General features: G+C 51.8%; 6 protein-coding genes across 6 annotated transcripts; 2 read left to right on the forward strand and 4 right to left on the reverse strand.

Moving 5' to 3' along the window:
- Nucleotides 1-1,786: 1,786 nt before the first annotated feature.
- On the reverse strand, nucleotides 1,787-2,874 carry GUITHDRAFT_106345 (hypothetical protein; the record flags this gene model as incomplete). The annotated part of the gene is made up of 7 exons (XM_005834714.1): nucleotides 1,787-1,819; nucleotides 1,871-1,990; nucleotides 2,143-2,250; nucleotides 2,295-2,363; nucleotides 2,402-2,463; nucleotides 2,607-2,678; nucleotides 2,841-2,874. 7 exons carry the CDS (start codon nucleotides 2,872-2,874, stop codon nucleotides 1,787-1,789), a joined length of 498 nt encoding a protein of 165 aa, XP_005834771.1.
- Nucleotides 2,875-3,068: 194 nt separating this feature from the next.
- GUITHDRAFT_162579 (hypothetical protein) lies at nucleotides 3,069-4,278 on the forward strand (the record flags this gene model as incomplete). Its single annotated transcript, XM_005834715.1, has 9 exons — nucleotides 3,069-3,248; nucleotides 3,356-3,394; nucleotides 3,444-3,521; nucleotides 3,564-3,712; nucleotides 3,802-3,832; nucleotides 3,888-3,948; nucleotides 3,998-4,050; nucleotides 4,096-4,168; nucleotides 4,219-4,278. Coding segments are annotated over 9 exons (723 nt in total), but the record flags the coding sequence as incomplete, so codon positions are not given.
- Nucleotides 4,279-4,608: 330 nt separating this feature from the next.
- Nucleotides 4,609-5,562, reverse strand: GUITHDRAFT_162580 (hypothetical protein; the record flags this gene model as incomplete). Its single annotated transcript, XM_005834716.1, has 8 exons — nucleotides 4,609-4,785; nucleotides 4,837-4,889; nucleotides 4,934-5,024; nucleotides 5,121-5,159; nucleotides 5,210-5,264; nucleotides 5,305-5,373; nucleotides 5,423-5,494; nucleotides 5,555-5,562. Coding segments are annotated over 8 exons (564 nt in total), but the record flags the coding sequence as incomplete, so codon positions are not given.
- A 2,851-nt stretch (nucleotides 5,563-8,413) lies between these two features.
- Nucleotides 8,414-9,268, forward strand: GUITHDRAFT_106348 (hypothetical protein; the record flags this gene model as incomplete). Its single annotated transcript, XM_005834717.1, has 2 exons — nucleotides 8,414-8,710; nucleotides 8,765-9,268. The coding sequence occupies 2 exons, from the start codon at nucleotides 8,414-8,416 to the stop codon at nucleotides 9,266-9,268; spliced, it is 801 nt and encodes a 266-aa protein (XP_005834774.1).
- A 638-nt stretch (nucleotides 9,269-9,906) lies between these two features.
- GUITHDRAFT_69355 (hypothetical protein) lies at nucleotides 9,907-11,713 on the reverse strand (the record flags this gene model as incomplete). Its single annotated transcript, XM_005834718.1, has 4 exons — nucleotides 9,907-9,982; nucleotides 10,049-10,300; nucleotides 10,344-10,429; nucleotides 10,475-11,713. The coding sequence occupies 4 exons, from the start codon at nucleotides 11,711-11,713 to the stop codon at nucleotides 9,907-9,909; spliced, it is 1,653 nt and encodes a 550-aa protein (XP_005834775.1).
- A 1,494-nt stretch (nucleotides 11,714-13,207) lies between these two features.
- Nucleotides 13,208-14,283, reverse strand: GUITHDRAFT_86212 (hypothetical protein; the record flags this gene model as incomplete). Its single annotated transcript, XM_005834719.1, has 6 exons — nucleotides 13,208-13,436; nucleotides 13,483-13,554; nucleotides 13,616-13,678; nucleotides 13,731-13,862; nucleotides 13,909-14,037; nucleotides 14,087-14,283. The coding sequence occupies 6 exons, from the start codon at nucleotides 14,281-14,283 to the stop codon at nucleotides 13,316-13,318; spliced, it is 714 nt and encodes a 237-aa protein (XP_005834776.1). The 3' UTR covers nucleotides 13,208-13,315.
- Between the last annotated feature and the right edge of the window lie 1,266 nt (nucleotides 14,284-15,549).

Consider the following 15,549-nt stretch of genomic DNA (forward strand, 5'->3'; position numbering starts at 1 on the left):
CCTGTGTTCAAGAGCAAGATGGGGAAGAAGAAAAGGAAGCGAGCAAAAGTTGTATATAGGAGACATGGAGCCGCGCCGAGACAGTCTGGAGAGGTTCAGCTCAAGAAAAGGGCTTCAGGTCCTGTGATCCTATTGGAGTCAGATGAAGAAGAGCAAGAAGTCGATGAGAATGATGATGATGACGATGACGATCCCAACTTCGTCGCCACGAATGTAAGAAAATTTACATGAAACGATGAGATTCTGATTGATTTGTTGTCAGGTGGATCCTGCAATGAAGCGGAAGAGTCACATAACTCCTGAAGAAGTGACAGGCATAGGGAAGGAGCTGCAAAGGTGAATTTCTCGTTCTAGTCATCCATCTCGTGGTCACTTGATGGAACAGTATCGGTCTGTGGGAGCCAAGCCCGGAGTCAGATGAATTCTTCGATGACGGCACTTGGGGACAAGACAACGATGTCGACGAGGACGATGCAGGGGATGAATACAGCGACGAAGAAGAAGAAGATGAAGAGTTCGAGGCTAGCAACGACAATGACAACACAGGATCTTCGCGATCGTACGTGCTGCGATCGAGCAGGGCTGATGTCAGTTACTACGAAGACACTGAGACTGAGGAAGAGCAAAGCTCGTGGAACAGCGACGTTGACGTGAGTGAGAGCGATTCTTCAAACGTGTCATCAGGCGATCTAGTGGCCATCGACGACTCGGAGCCAGATGGCGAAGGCCCTCCAAGTGGTCTTGAGCAGGAGAGTCCTACTCTAACCTGCGCAGGTTGTAAGGCAGCTCTTCCTCACAACGATGCGGCGAGTGACGATAGAGGAGGGAGCCGTTGTTCCGACTGTGCGCAGCATTTGACGGAGGATGAGAAACAAGCGCTGGCTCGCAAAGCTGAGGAATCTTCACGAGCGAACGAGCAAGAGAAGAGCGTTAGACTCAAGGACGAGGAGATTCTGAGACAGCAGCCTGAGACTCGGGTGAGAGGCAAGGAGGACCGAGCCCCTTTTTTCGTGCTGGAGTTCATGGAAATCGAGTTGATCCCGCGGTCCAAGAAGAGGCGAGTTGACTTCCGGGCCATCGCGAGCCTTCCGGATCTCATGGCACACGTCGAGCACAAGGAGAAACTTCTGCTGCACCCGCCAGAGGTCAAGTCTACAGGCGGCGAGGAGGAAAAGCCTTTGACCCCGCATGAGGAGAAGCACGCGGGCGGAGGAGCTGAGGAGGTCAGCCCTGCTGCAGAGGAAGTCAAGGAAGAGGGGGCAGAAGGCTGCGATCAGGCTGTTGGGGATGCTGTAGCAGCGGAGATCCAGTCAAGTAGTGAGCAAGGGCAGTCTGAGGAGAAGACGTCGATGGAAGTGGAGGAGAAGGTCGACCAAGCTGAGACTCGGCCAGTCTCTTCGCCTCAGGCTGACGTGGAAGGTTTGAGTGCTTCTGCTGAGAGTGGCAGGGTTGCAGCTCAGGTTGACTCCGTGACAAGTGAAGGCGGCAAGGAGAACAAGGAAGAGGAGGAGGAGGTAGGAGAGGAAGACTCGAAGGACTCGATGCCCGTCAAGGAGGAAGAGGACGTTATGCAAGATGTGCAAACCAGCCAAGCTCGTGACCAGCACGAGGGGCTTCAAAGCACCGGACAGAGCCAGGAGCCAAGAGCCGAGCAGCACCTTACCTGTGCAGAAGAGGCAGGGACGAGCAGCATGGCATCAAAACCTGTGTATGAAGTGATCGACCTCACTGACGACTGAGAGAGAAGAAGTTTCTCTATTAAACATGTTCCCTCCCCCTCGCTAGTCTACATGACCATCTCCTCGTCCCTGCTAGGGTTCTGCAGCCGCTCGTCAAGGTAGCGATGCGCACATGCATTGTCAAGTCGCACCTTCTGATCCTCCAGCGGTCGATCGTGAATCACTCGCTGGTCCACCATCCTCGTCTTTTGAGTCGGAACCGCCGAGAACAAGGAAGAAGGGAAGTCGAAGCCAGGAGGAGGAAGCATGAGCTGCAGTTGGAGGAACATGTGAGATAACAACAGGAAGGCAGGCAAGGGAGCAGATTGAGGAAGAGGAAAAGGTGGTGGAGAGGAAGTGCGATTGCAACGACTGGAAGGAGCAGGATGAAGAGCCGCAGGAGGAGCAGGAGGGAAGGTGAGACCTGATCTGGGAAGAACTCGCTGTCGCGAACAAGGTCGACCAGGATGACAGTCCCTGGCCCTCGCTCGAACCCAAGACGTACGCGAGACCCGTGATACCCCGCAATCATCTGCCGCATGTCAGCAGACCTGGCAAGGGAAGGGGATGGTGTACTGAGATGCCGTCAACTTGATGCATTCTTAGATCAGCACCGTCAACAAACCGAAGGACGTCTCCTCTAAACTGTTGGGCAAGGAGTTACTCCACAAGGGATGGAGAACCGGGTGGAGGGAAGAAGGTGGAGGAAAATACGATTTGCTGAGATCGATGTGCTGGGCCTCCCCTGGCCTTGAAAACAAACGTCATCATCGCACTGACGTCAAGGAGACAGAGGATACCAGGAGATTGACGTAGATCTGATCTGGTGGACATGAAAGGGTCGTGAGCGCGACGTCACTGACAAACAGAGGGAAATGGTTGGCTCACCATCTTTGTCCTTGATAAAGACTACTCCGATGCCGCCCAAGGTTGGAGAGGGACCGACGTAGGCGCTGCTCTCTGACACGAAACATCCTCGTCAAGCTCCCAAGTCCCTCCGCGCTCCCTCTGCTCATCCTCCTGTTCCTCCTCCTCCTGCTCCTCCTCTTGATCCTCTTGCTCCTCCTGCTCCTGCTCCTGCTCCTGCTCCTCCTGCTCCTCCTGCTCCTCCTGCTTCCTCACCGCCATCTCCGACCACCGACGGATTGTTGCCCATTGACCGCTTGTCACCGTTCGGAAACTTGTAAACTTTCTAGTGGAACGCAAAAGTTTGAGATGAGAGTTTGAGAGTTTGAGAGTTTGAGAGTTTGAGAGTTTGATTGGAGAGCGGGGATGAGGGCATTCAGTCTCTAAGAGATGGTGTGGGGGCATGCAGGGAGGAGCGAGCCTAGGACGACGACGAGTGCGACGATGAAGAGCGTGAAGATGCAGGGATCTTCGAGGATAGTAAGGGTGGCGATGATAGCAGCGATCTCGATCATGATCATGCCTGACGGAGCTACTGCAAGCTCAATCATGGCGAAGGAGATTTCGGTATCGGGGACAGGCGTGAAAGAACAGATCAAGTTTTCCCCTTCGTTTGCCGTCCTGGTGGGCACCTTGATCAAGCAATCTTGTGCTGACTGTTGTGTGCTGAATCGTTGTTCGTGTGGACAAACCTGTTCCTTTCACCGCGCCCTTCTGAGTTTGATCTACAGAAAGTGTCTTTGGACGAGGACAGCTCCATCAAAGCTGAGGTCCTTCCTGCCCCAACGACTGAAACCTCAGGATTCATGTTGGTGACAGGCTGGAGCGATGATGAGCATGAAGAACGTCCGAGCCCAGACTGGACTTGCTGGGCCACGGAACTACCTGACGGGGCAGGTTGCTGGGTACACCGGAGGTTCGAGGTGAAGTTTCGATCAGGTTGGATGTCTGCCATCCGTGGGCAGGGCCCTCTTTGGAGAGCAATCCTTGTTCGTCAACACCTTTACCGGAGAGGGCGAGAACTCGTGGGTTTACCTCGCACCGAGGGTCCCGGGAGACATTTTCGTACATACCATCGCTCCTGACAGGTGAAATCAGGCAATTCCGTGCGCTCTGCCTCTGCCTCCGCCCTTGTTCTCTACTCCCATGTACTGGCCACTCATCATCTGGTTTGCAGAGAGCTCTTCATCCAGAAGGGCTCGTTTCTAGTGAGTAGAATGTGTTGGGCCTGAAAGTCCTCGTCTTGTAAGTTACAACACGCAGGGTTGCTGGATGAACGTCGAGACAGACGCGAAGTTCAAGGGGCTCAAGGGGATTCTGAGCGGTAGAGACGAGGGTGATGTGAATTGCAAGCGACTGAGCTGCAGCTGAAGGAGAGGGCATGTTCTTTCTCAGAGCTTACACGACTGACAATCGCAGTGGCAAGGTGATGTGGAACCGAGCTCCTGCGGCCGCTGAGGGGATGTGGAAGGTTTACCTAAGTAGCTTCGGAGCCATCGAGCGATATGACGTGCAAGTCGGCGAGGAGATTACTGTTGACACGGGTCCCCTTGCCTCTTGGGGGAGGTGAAACTGACGGGTAGAATACGGGCAGGGCACATAGTCGCGTTTGAAGACTGTTTGACCTACTCCATCGGGCGGTTGTCTGGTGGTCTCACAGCGTTTGTGATGGGAGGAGAGGGATTCGTCTGCAAGTGATGATTGTCCGCACGCTACTTCTTGTATGACGTGGGCTTTCGCAGGTTCCGCGTCAGAGACAGAGGCCCCAGAACATGTGGGGGGAGCATCTGGGTACAGGTGATGAAACTTGTTGCTGCATTGCTCTGTCTTCTCGGCTGCATCTCTCATGGTCTTGTGGTAGACGCGGGTAGGCCTGCGGCACAACGGCGATCTTTAGTGATCCCAGTGAAAGCTTCCTGACACTCAATCGCGTGCTTCTCCCACTTCGCCCTCTCGCTGCAACGTCCATTTTCCTTTATCCTTACATGCGTAAGGATGACGTGTATTGGATTTCTCCTTTAGAATCAGACCATATCCTAGTTGTGAAGCTACAGCCCGCTAGATACCCCAAGCTGGGATGGTTTCCCAGCTTCAGGTCATTGATAACCCCTACTGTTGGCTCGAGATGCTGATGGATGTCAGCTCGAAGCCCCACAAACCCCTAGGGAGACAAGCTCGTTAGGTTGTGAAGGAGAACAAGAGGAGGACGCACAGTGTTGGCAACGTGATCGATGTACCTCTCTTGTGGCTGTATCTCAGTAGTATCTGACAGCAAATCAAAAGCTTACAAGGCGAGGAGCTCTTCTAACCTGCTCTCTTGAGGGCAGGAAAGATGCCTGTGATCTTTTCCCTCACTTGTTTGAAGGGAATAGAGAGCTGGCAATAGCCGTTCAAGTACGGCTGCCTTGAGATGTCAGAACGAACAAACACCAAATGCAAGCAAGCGAGGAGGGAGCTAGAGAGACAGAGACAGAAACACAAGTAACATGCGCCTACCATGCCAATAGGCTTCTTGGGATTTGTGACGGCATTTGCCTGGAAGGATGGAATCAAGAGAATCCTCGCCTATGTGATGACGGCTCTACCTCCAGCAGGATGGGGGGAAAGGGGTTCACGCCAGCCGAGACCATGATCTGCGGCCTGATGGGACGTCACTCTAGCACAAGAGGTTTCTGATCACGTTGTGGGTCGGATGACGGTAGTGAAAGTGATTGGGGTCCGCAGAAGCTTCCTCCAAGTGCTCACAAACCTGTTCTAGGTTCAGCACAGTGCCCTGGGCTCCTCTGTCGTGCCTTCACCTGAAGTAAGGTGACAAAGGGAATTGTGGGTCCACATCATCGAAATCCCACTCCATGTGCTTGACCAGCCACCTGATAAGATAAAAGATGGGAAGAAATCACATTCAAATCGTCTGTTCCGATGTCACTTACCCGCCCATACGATCAACGCCCTCTGAAAAATCAGTGTCATCATGCAGGAAGGAAGGTAAATCATAGAAGCTTGCCTCCCAATCCCATTTGCGGTGATAATACTGTACTTGGAACCTCTGAAGTTTGTGCGAGATCGACAATGATCATAGATAATAGGTACACCAACGCCTGCAAGTGTTTTAAAATCTGTACTATTCGTGAGCATGAAGTGTGAAGGTGTTTCTCCGTGAAGAGGCGGTGAGGCGAGCATAACACAAAACAAGGGATGTTGGTGAATACTTCTCTTCACGTTCTGCTACATTCTCATTATGTCCTGCCTGCAGCATTTCGGCATTCCAGATCATCGTTGCAAGACCGCTTATGATTGATCTACATCTCTCATTTTCTTCTCTCTGATTCACATCCTTCTTCCCACCATCTATTTCATCCAAGTTATTGCTCATCTCTGCACCTTCTATCCCTGCCCTGTCTCCTTCCCTTGCCCGTTGCTCCCTTGCTTCCTGCCTGGTTCGCTCCTTTCCTCCCTCCCTCTTTCGCTTTCACACACACACACACACACACACACACACACACACACACACACACACACACACACACACACACACACACACACATACACACACACACACACACACGCTCCCTCCATCTCTACATCTCTCTCTGCTTTGAAATCCCTTTCTTCCTCCATCTTCCAGCCTTCTCCTCCTATTCTCGCACTCTCTGCGCTCTTACCCGCATTGCCTGGCTTGCCATCGCCCTTGGCCCGTCCTCTTCCTACTGAAAAAAAAAGTTCCCTAAAAAACATTAGCCTTTTACAGAGCCAGTCCAAGGCACCCGGTGACCGGGGGCCCGGGCAGAGTCGGAGCCGGCGGCGGGCCGCGGACTGACGGAGCCGGAGCCTCGGCTGTTTACTCAAAGGCCCGAGGAGTCAGCCCGGTCCGACCGACAACTTTACTCAAAGTTAAGTTAAAAATCAGCTTACCAATATCGTAGGAGCCGCAGGCTACTACGATATTGGTAAGTAACACTTGATTGGAAGATATCACTACCAGATTCTGTCAATAGCTAAAGTTTAGCGGTAATTCTTAAGGGGTAACAGAACACTTTAGCCCTTTAGGACTGTCTGGCCCCTGAAGTGCAAGTGCTGCGCACGGTGTGGAAGCAAGAGGTGAAGCGTTGCGATCTCAAGGAAGGAGAGCCGATCTCAAATGTATCACCCCCTTTGTGATGCGATCTGGTCGCCGCGATCGGAAGGAAAAGAGATTTGTTGACAGAGTGGGTTAAACGGAGATCAGACCGTTCGGAACAACGATAAGACCCAAACTACGCGAAAATCTAACTTATCACAAATGACATGTCAGCGATTCGGATCTCCAGATCAGGTCATGATCAATTTGAAACGGTGCTTTTTGCATTGCGTTGATGTACTGCCTTTGCACCAGATGCGCCCCAACCTGGATACAGTTCCATCATCACCCCACCAATCTCATGCGACGTCTCTGCAAAGGACGGGTACGACCAACAAACTGCCCCGATCGTACGGATTTTTTTAAAATACTTATAGCAAGGGTTTGGCTGTGAGATCTTTACAAATGTTGTAAATTTCCTCTTTTAGACTCACATTCAACGAGATCACGGTTTTTCTTCCCTAGCTCTCGTTATGACCGGAAGCGCACCAAGAGGTACCAGCATCTGATAGGAAATTGGCCCAACACGCCTACACCGACCCCTCTATCCCCCTTTTTAAAATGGTGATTTACCTCTACATTATTTTTAGGGCCGATTAAAACCCCTCAACAATGACAACGAAAAACAAAGTAAGTTTACATCAGACATTTTGAGCAGTCACGGTTGGATGAGCCGGATCCGTTCATACATCTGCTGGTATCTCCAGCGACCCCACTGAATCTCGATCTTGTGAGATTGGCTTCCCCCGGGGGCGATTTAAAATAGATATAGAAAGATCTGTACCACCATCAACGTGGAAAGATTAGTTCTGGGCTCCAACAGAATAAAATTAATTTATTGTTTTTAAGCATAAAAGTTTCGATACCCGAGAAACCCGTCAGCTCCTTGCGAGCTTCACGGAGATTGGATCTTTCTTTACCACATAATCGAAAAAGAGGTTTTTCGGCTCAGGGCCCATTAGTACCCTACCCTACATCGTTCCAGAACCCCAAGGACCCACCGTGACCTAACATTCGTTTCGTCCTTTTGACCCTCTCGAAAAACAACTTGCCCTTGTTGTACCACATAGACCCCACATTGTCCACAGTCTGTATGCAAAATGGTCCTTATTCATTTTTCCAAACAATCTTCCTGTATCACCCCCACCCCGCAATGACCTTCATATAACCCCACCCTTGTGGAATGTTGATCGTAGAGGAAGGTTTAAAACAAATGTGAGTGCTCTTATACCAGGATTGACCCCCCACCCAAGGGGGTTAGAGTCCAGATTGTCCTTTATTCGTTTTTCCTTGCTTCAAGGCAAACACCCACCCCCCAACCTCCACCCCCAGTCTAAGATCCGAGCTCCCGCTTGCCTTCTACTCCAATCCTTGTTCTCCTGCTCCTCCTGCTCCTCCTGCTCCTCCTGCTCCTCCTGCTCCTCCTGCTGTCCCTTCCCTTTCTTCATCTCCCCGGATCTCTTCCGAAAGCATCAACCCGCCCCACATCGCTCTACTTCCTGACACCGAAATCTGCTGATCCCTTTTTCCTGAACCTCTTCCGGATCAAAGGAGGAAAATTTACGGCCAGAATATATGAAACAACGGATCTGATCTGATTTCTGCGATCTACATTGTTTTTCCTTGACTTCCTGCAAATATCCGATTCTTGACAAACCAATTCTACACAACTATGATGCATTCGGACTTCGATCTTGTTGAAGAGGACTCGTTCTTTCGGGATATCGACACACTGCCGTCAAATCCAGATCCGGTACCATGTGTTCAACAAAAGGAGACACACAAAATCAAGCAAGAGGAGGCACCACAGAAGCTCATCTTCAAGAAGGGTAAGAAAGACGTGGCGCGAGTCTTCCCGCGGAGGAAGGCAGGAGAACTTATTCGTTCAACGGACAAGCCAGTGCTACTCACAAAGGAGATGCTTCTTCCTTATTTCGGCACTCCACTGCGCAATGCAGCCTGGAATATGGTAAGTTGCTGCAAACGAAGCTTGCTATGATAGACATATGACACAAGTCAACAGGGTTTGTGTCCGACCGCTCTCAAAAGCGTTTGTCGAAAGCTCGGCATTACGAGATGGCCTTACAAGCAAGCAAGGCGAAGCTCACCCACAGTTCCGTCTCCATCGGACAGTATCCAGAGCAGCGAAGCCAGCGCAAACGTTACCCCCGTCATGCACAGAGATGTCGTTGTGCCTGACATGGGAACAAGCGGGGTGCAATTGCAGCAGCCCAATGCTGCTTCATACCCCCCTCATGTGGTTGAGCAGGACATCGATATTCATGGCGATAATGCCGATGAGCAGATGATACCTCCATGTCGCCCATGTCCTGTACGATGCGTGCAGAATGGAAGCCCGTATCACGAGATGGAGTTGTCGCGGGCCGCAGGGACTCTGAACGCTTCCGAGTGGGATGCCGTTGTGCAGCAGCAAGCGAAGCTGTTTCCTTCGCTGTATGGAAGCAATTTATGGGAAACTGAAGAGAGTTGTGCATGTGACATGAGCTTTTTAACGGGTTGCATGTGAACATTCGTTTGTTTACACCAGTAGCTGCTTCAATCAACAGCTTGAGGCAGTGTGCGGTAATCAATGCGAGTATACGCTATATCACTATCCCTACGACTTTAATAAATAGATAAACGAGGCTTAACTAGGAAGAGGAGTTTTCATCTCCATGTACTTGGGACCACTTGCTCGCAAGTCAGCACCAGTTCAGGTCGTGTTTCCAAACCTCACCTGCTGCTCAGAACACGCACAGTCTGAAAGTAACAGAAGGCCAGGATGGCAAGCTAGTTCCCACAATGTTAGCACAATCTTCCTTCTTCATTCTTCCTCGCTCTCCCCCTTCTCACCTGAGCCTTGACCGTCTTTTCGATGCTAACAATGCAGGTCAGCTCTAGACATTCGGCATAACATGCCTGGTCCTTACCTTGACTTCTCGAAAGCTGAGGAAACACGGGCAAGAGCTTCTTCTCCCGTCCTGCCATTTTGGATGAGCGACGCTCTGTCTCAAGTTCCGCATGCTCAAGACGCTTACGCGACACAAGCAGCCTGTCGGTACTTGGGGAAATCACAGATCAGCTCCAGACCCTGTGAAACAGCAACGAAAGTCAACGAAACAGCAGAGACGCGTGCGAGGATGAGAAGGAGGAGGAAGTTCATATCTAAGGCTTCACCCGCAGCTCGTTGAGTGCGAGGCCTTCGAAGCCCCATCTCACAACCGACATCTTCGGCAATGCCCTGCCGGCTCTGGTCATTCCCATACAATAGCCAAGGTCGGGGGGGATGGGGGGGGGGAGGACTTACGCGAGGAGCTTGGGGGTGTTCTCCTCAGCAATGTTGAAGCCGTTGAAGATGATCTGCAGCACCACTATGGGGGGCAGCATCGCCAGCGCCACCTCAGAAGAAGGAGAGATGGCCCCCAACATTAAGCCAACGGCTGAACTGGAAAGAGAGTGGACGACGTTGATGAGCATGAAGGAGAGAAACTTGTTGATGTCCTTCTGAAAGCCAACCATCGGGTAGAGAATTCCTCCAAACAAGCAAGACAGAGCCGCGCTGCACAAATCTTACCGCCCGAGAAAACATCAAAGCATTGCACCTGAGGGGGACTTCTGACAGGACCTTGGAGGCGAAGTAAGGGAGTGCCCTATAGAGGTTCTTGGATCGATCATTCATGACGATGGCCTGAACAAGCGGGTCAAGCAGTAAGCATTAAAGGCGATAAGAAACCTTCTCCTTGGGAAAAGACCTGATGGTACTTGCAATCGCCAAGTTTGTGTTGCCGATGGCGACAAGTGAGCAGAGACCAAAGCGATCTTGGATCGAGCTTTGCTTGTTGGAGAAGGAGTAGATGCTGCCATAGATCAAGGCGGTCGAGACTTGCTGCACAGCCTTGATGATGTTTGCGCCTTTGTTCCTCGAGATCTCTCTCCATGATCGCGCAAACAGCAATTTTACCTGCTCCAACAGGCTCGATTCAGGGCCGTGGGGCTTCACCGTTTGACTTGGTGCCCCGGCCTTGTCGGTGATCCGGTACTTGATTGCAAACTTCCTCTCAAACTCGTTCGCCAGCTCGTCGATCAGCTTGTGGGAACCTTCTTCCGTCACCGAGGACTCGTGGTTGACGCTGATGAGGTTCAGAGCATGCTCTCCTGCCGTCACCCAGGAGGGGCACGGCTGCCCGAGGCGGGAGAGGTAGGACTGCAGCGACTTGGCCTCCCCATGATAGATCTGCCGACCCTCGGAGAGGAGCAGAAGGTCATCGAACATGTTGAACACATTCCCGCTGGGCTGGTGGATGACCGCTATGATCGTGTGCCCTCGTTCCGTCAGGTTCTTGAGCGCCCTGACCACCTTGTCGGCCTGGAACGAGTCCAGACCGGTCGTTGGCTCATCGAGGAAGATGAGAGAGGGACTGGCGATGAGCTCGCACGCGATGTTGAGCCGCTTCTTCTCGCCCCCACTGATCCCCCTGTTCTTCCCTCCTCCCACCAGCGTGTCGGCGCACTTCTGCAGCCCGAGGACCTTGATGATCTCCTCGACCCTGTCGAACTTCTGTTGCAGGTCCATCTTCTTGGGCAGCCGCAGCCTCGCGGTGAATCGCAGAGTCTCCCTCACCGTCATCTGAGTGTAGAAGATGTCGTCCTGGCGGACGTAGGCCTTCCTCAGTTTCGCCACGTCCACCCCGTTGATCTGCAGTATCCCCTCTAGCGCGAGCCCCTTGCTCTTCAGCATCTGTCCGGATATGGCGTTGAGCAGGGTCGTCTTGCCGCTCCCACTGGGCCCCATGATTGCCAGCAGCCTCCCTGACTTGGCCTGCCCACAGACATCTCTCAACAGGACCTTCGACTTGCCCTTCTTGTTCAAACTGCATGAAACTCGATCCCAGCAGAGGTTGAGCCTGTCGCTCTCGGGGATGACAATGTTTGCACTGCAAACCTCGGCAAGGAGCAAGACGGAAAGAGCCATAAGAAGCGCCGGGACGCCCCTCGTGCAAGAATGCTTCGAACCGGTCATGCTCAGGGCGGCTGAGAACTTTTGGGGTGTGTATAGAGTAATTCCTAATACCAACATTCAAGTCAGTGAGTGATGATTTCTAGGATCTAATGATATCATGACTCCTCCGTTTCCTACCTTACCTCATTTTTCTACGCCTCCTCTGTTCCCTGCGCTCCGCTGTGCCCTACTGCTCTGCTCTGCTCCTCCTCCTCCTCCTCCTCCTCCTCCTCCTCATCATCATCATCATCATCATCATCATCATCTCTGTCGTTTTGTTGTCATCGCCCACGTTCTGACCTCCGCATGTTGGTTTCATCCTCTTGCCACCCCATTCCACGAACGTTCGAGAGTTTCAATCTACCCCCAATTCCCATCCCTCTCCCCCTTCCATGAAAATCATCCTCTCCCCCTCACGATCTGCCTTGCTCTGTTCATCCTCTGATCTTCTCCTCTCCTCACTTCCCCGTCCTCCCCCCCCCTCTCCTTCCCGCCTACGCTGCAAGCCCTGTCTCGCCATGGAGGCTGGTGTAATGGGGTTTATGCCGGATCCTGTGATACCGTTGGGAAGTGCTGAGGGGGGTGGGTGGTAGAACCAAGGTCGGATATCATACGGGGTTCTCCATGATAAATGAGGGGTGGGGTTATCCACCCTACCCTACCCCCTATAAACCTCTTTATGCCCCACCTTTTTTGTGGGGTATGCGATAATGGTTGGAGGGGGCAAAGATGGCAGTCGACAGAAGGAAGAGGAGAAGAAGGGTGCGAGGGTGAGACGAGGAGGGAAGGAGGGACCAACGAGGTGGACCATGGTCAAGGAGCTCTTGTTGAGAGGATGGCTGATGATTCTGGCCGGTTTCGAGGTGAACCAGGTGGCTGTGCATGGATGGGACATGCAGGCAGGAAGATATGGTCGGAGCTGGTCAGCGATGCTGATGCTTCTGTCCTGCTCCAGGGTCTCTGCAGGTAAACAGACATGAAACACGTGTTTTGTTCGTGCGAGCTCAAGCAGGACGATGTGGAAGCACGTTTTAGGTTCAAAGGTGCAGAATAAGGTGTGTTGAGTCCAAAAGGAAAACCGTTTAGATGGATTCGAGAAGAATGCCTTGATATAGATCAGATCAGATCCTGTTTGCAACGATTAGCTTTGATTTTGAATACCGCTACAAGTCTCTAACTAACTTCTTGTGCGTCCAGCCTTGAATCTTTACAATCCTGCAGTCCAAGCTCACAATGCGGCTGTTCATGTTGGAGAGGCATTCTTCTTTGTATCAGAGCAGATGGTGTATGGTTCACAGACGGACCCAGTGATCATGTCAATCATAGTTTTCAACGCAATTCTCTTCTCAGTATTGGCTTTGAGCACGAGAATAAAGATAAAGGTTGACTGAGCGAGTGTGAACTTTTCGTCCACATGACTTCACACAACCAAAAGCCACTAGATGATGTTACTTCTTGCCTTCATTTATTCAGGAGATTTCACTCAGGAAAGTTTTCTCCGATCAATTCATCACAAGCAAACTAGATCTTTCCGATCTGTCACAAGCCCGTTGAAGGGACTCCATCACATTGTGCTCAGCCACTGTCGGATTTCAATGCCGCAGCTATTGACCTGCTCCGCATCTTCCAAAGCCGAACAGTCTCATCATCACTACCAGAGGCGATCATGGCGCCATCTGGGCTGAAGTCGATCGCACTGGAACAGGAGGATCAACAATTTGATGGGACAGAGGTTGAAGTACCTGACGGCCCTCGTGTGGCCTTGTAGTGGACTTCCCTTAGTCTTTGCATGCCCATCATGAAATTCCCACAGCCTTGGGCCACGGAGTGTCAGAGAAGGACATGACGTGGCGACATGTCGTGGTGGGGACGTACCGGATCACGTTGTCAAACCCAGCAGAAGCAAACTGAAGCCCCGTCGGGCTGAAGGAGATTGCCCTGGAATGGAGGCAGGTGTGAGGGCATTGGAGAATGGGCAGCAAGCTCTGACCATATCCCCGCCTTGTGGCCTGTCAGAGTTTGCTTCGGCGTAGCCCAGTCGTTCTCCTCGGACCACAGCATGATGTGTGCGTCGAAGCTTCCCGACACGAGCACGTCCTGCGAAGGGCTGAAAGCGAGGGATCTGCGCTCTATCAACACTCGTCCTAGTCCGACCCCCTCTAACTCACCTCACGCCGGACTGATGCGCGAGTAAAACTTTGGCCGGAGCCGTCCAGTCCTGAGGTTTCCACAACCGGATAGAAGAGTCTCCGCTGCCGGTTGCGAGGAGGGAACTGTCCTTGTTCCATGCAACGCATCTGAACATCTCTTGAGTAAGTGTTTGAAGGGAGTTTGGCAAGCTCGAACCTGATCCATCCTCTGTGTCCTTCGAGTCTGGTTACCTTGGTGGGCTTCTCAGTCGCGTTCAATCTCCAAACGACTGCTGTGCAGTCATCGCTGGCAGAGACGAGAAATTTTCCATCGGGGCTGAAAGCTACTGAGTTCACTTCATCGCAGTGCTCGTGAAGCTTGTGGAGCAACTTTCCTTCCTCCGACCAGATCATCACCATGGTATCCTTGCTGCAAGAGGCAAAGCAACGGAGATGCTTCGAGTATGCAAGGCCCCATATGCGACCACTGTGCTCGATCATGCTTGCCTTCACTGTTGCTGTCTTAACATCAACGACATGGATCACTCCTTCGTCTCCAGCACTGACGACGACATCGCTCTCCGGAACCCATAAAACGCTCCTCACACCTGCCGATGGTTTAGGTGTCGTCGGGCCCATCCTCCAACGATTCACCTCCATTGTGAATGGAGGAGAGCAGCATTTGAGCTGGTGAATCTTTCTCGTTCTGCTGCTGAGCAGCTTTCTTCCTACGATCAACCTTCATCGCATCACGAAGGTTGTTGTGCAAATGCGGCAGATGTTGCAACATGCTGCAACAACCGTCAGGTCAACACCAACTCCGTCGCAGCACGTCGTTCTGTACGAAGAACCCATTCTCTTGTCATCAAAGAGATGACCAAGGATTCCAAGCCCTTTGATCGCAAAATTCTCCGGCCAATAACCGAATTCTACAATGAACTTCTGTTTGTGCGCCCAAAATGTACCAGCTTCATTCTTCGCTACATTCGCTTCTACCATATGCTGACTATGGCCCGCGATGCAAACGAAGCTGTTTTCTATGGACACCATTCGTCGACTCCGGTAAATTCTTGCTTATCATACTCTCAAAAGGTTTTGATTGAACTAACCTTACATTTCAAACACCAACAAATCTATGACTCTGCTTTGAACATCAGGGAGATGACATTGATCTGTCTTACAATGAGGATCTCGTTAGCATGATGATGGTATACTATGGCATGCTGTTGCCGCTCTCGCTTCCTCATGTCCACCCACCGCCTCCTTCCTCTGTGTCGTTTCCCTTACAAACTCCATCGAGGACAGGGGGGCGCATCTTGGTTTTACGGTTTTTTCTTTTGATTCTTTTTTTGGTGAGGGGTGTAAAAGGCAATGCAATGGTTGCATGGCGCGCGGACTTTTGCCATGAAACGAGCAGAGAGAAGGAGGAGAAGGAGGATGGAGATATGGATGAATTTTGTGTGTGTGTGTGAGAGAGGGAGGGAGGGAGGGAGGGAGGGAGGGGAGGGGGGGGGAGGAGAGAGAGAGAGAGAGAGAGAGAGAGAGAGAGAGAGAGAGAGAGAGAGAGGAGAGAGAGAGAGAGAGAGAGAGAGAGAGAGAGAGAGAGAGAGAGGAGGGAGGAGAAGGACGAAGAGGAGAAGGAGAAGAGCATACCTTGGAGGTCCTCACGAGTTCGAAGTA

Source organism: Guillardia theta (genome assembly GCF_000315625.1).
Source record: "Guillardia theta CCMP2712 unplaced genomic scaffold GUITHscaffold_24, whole genome shotgun sequence".
NCBI classification, from domain to species: Eukaryota; class Cryptophyceae; order Pyrenomonadales; family Geminigeraceae; genus Guillardia; species Guillardia theta.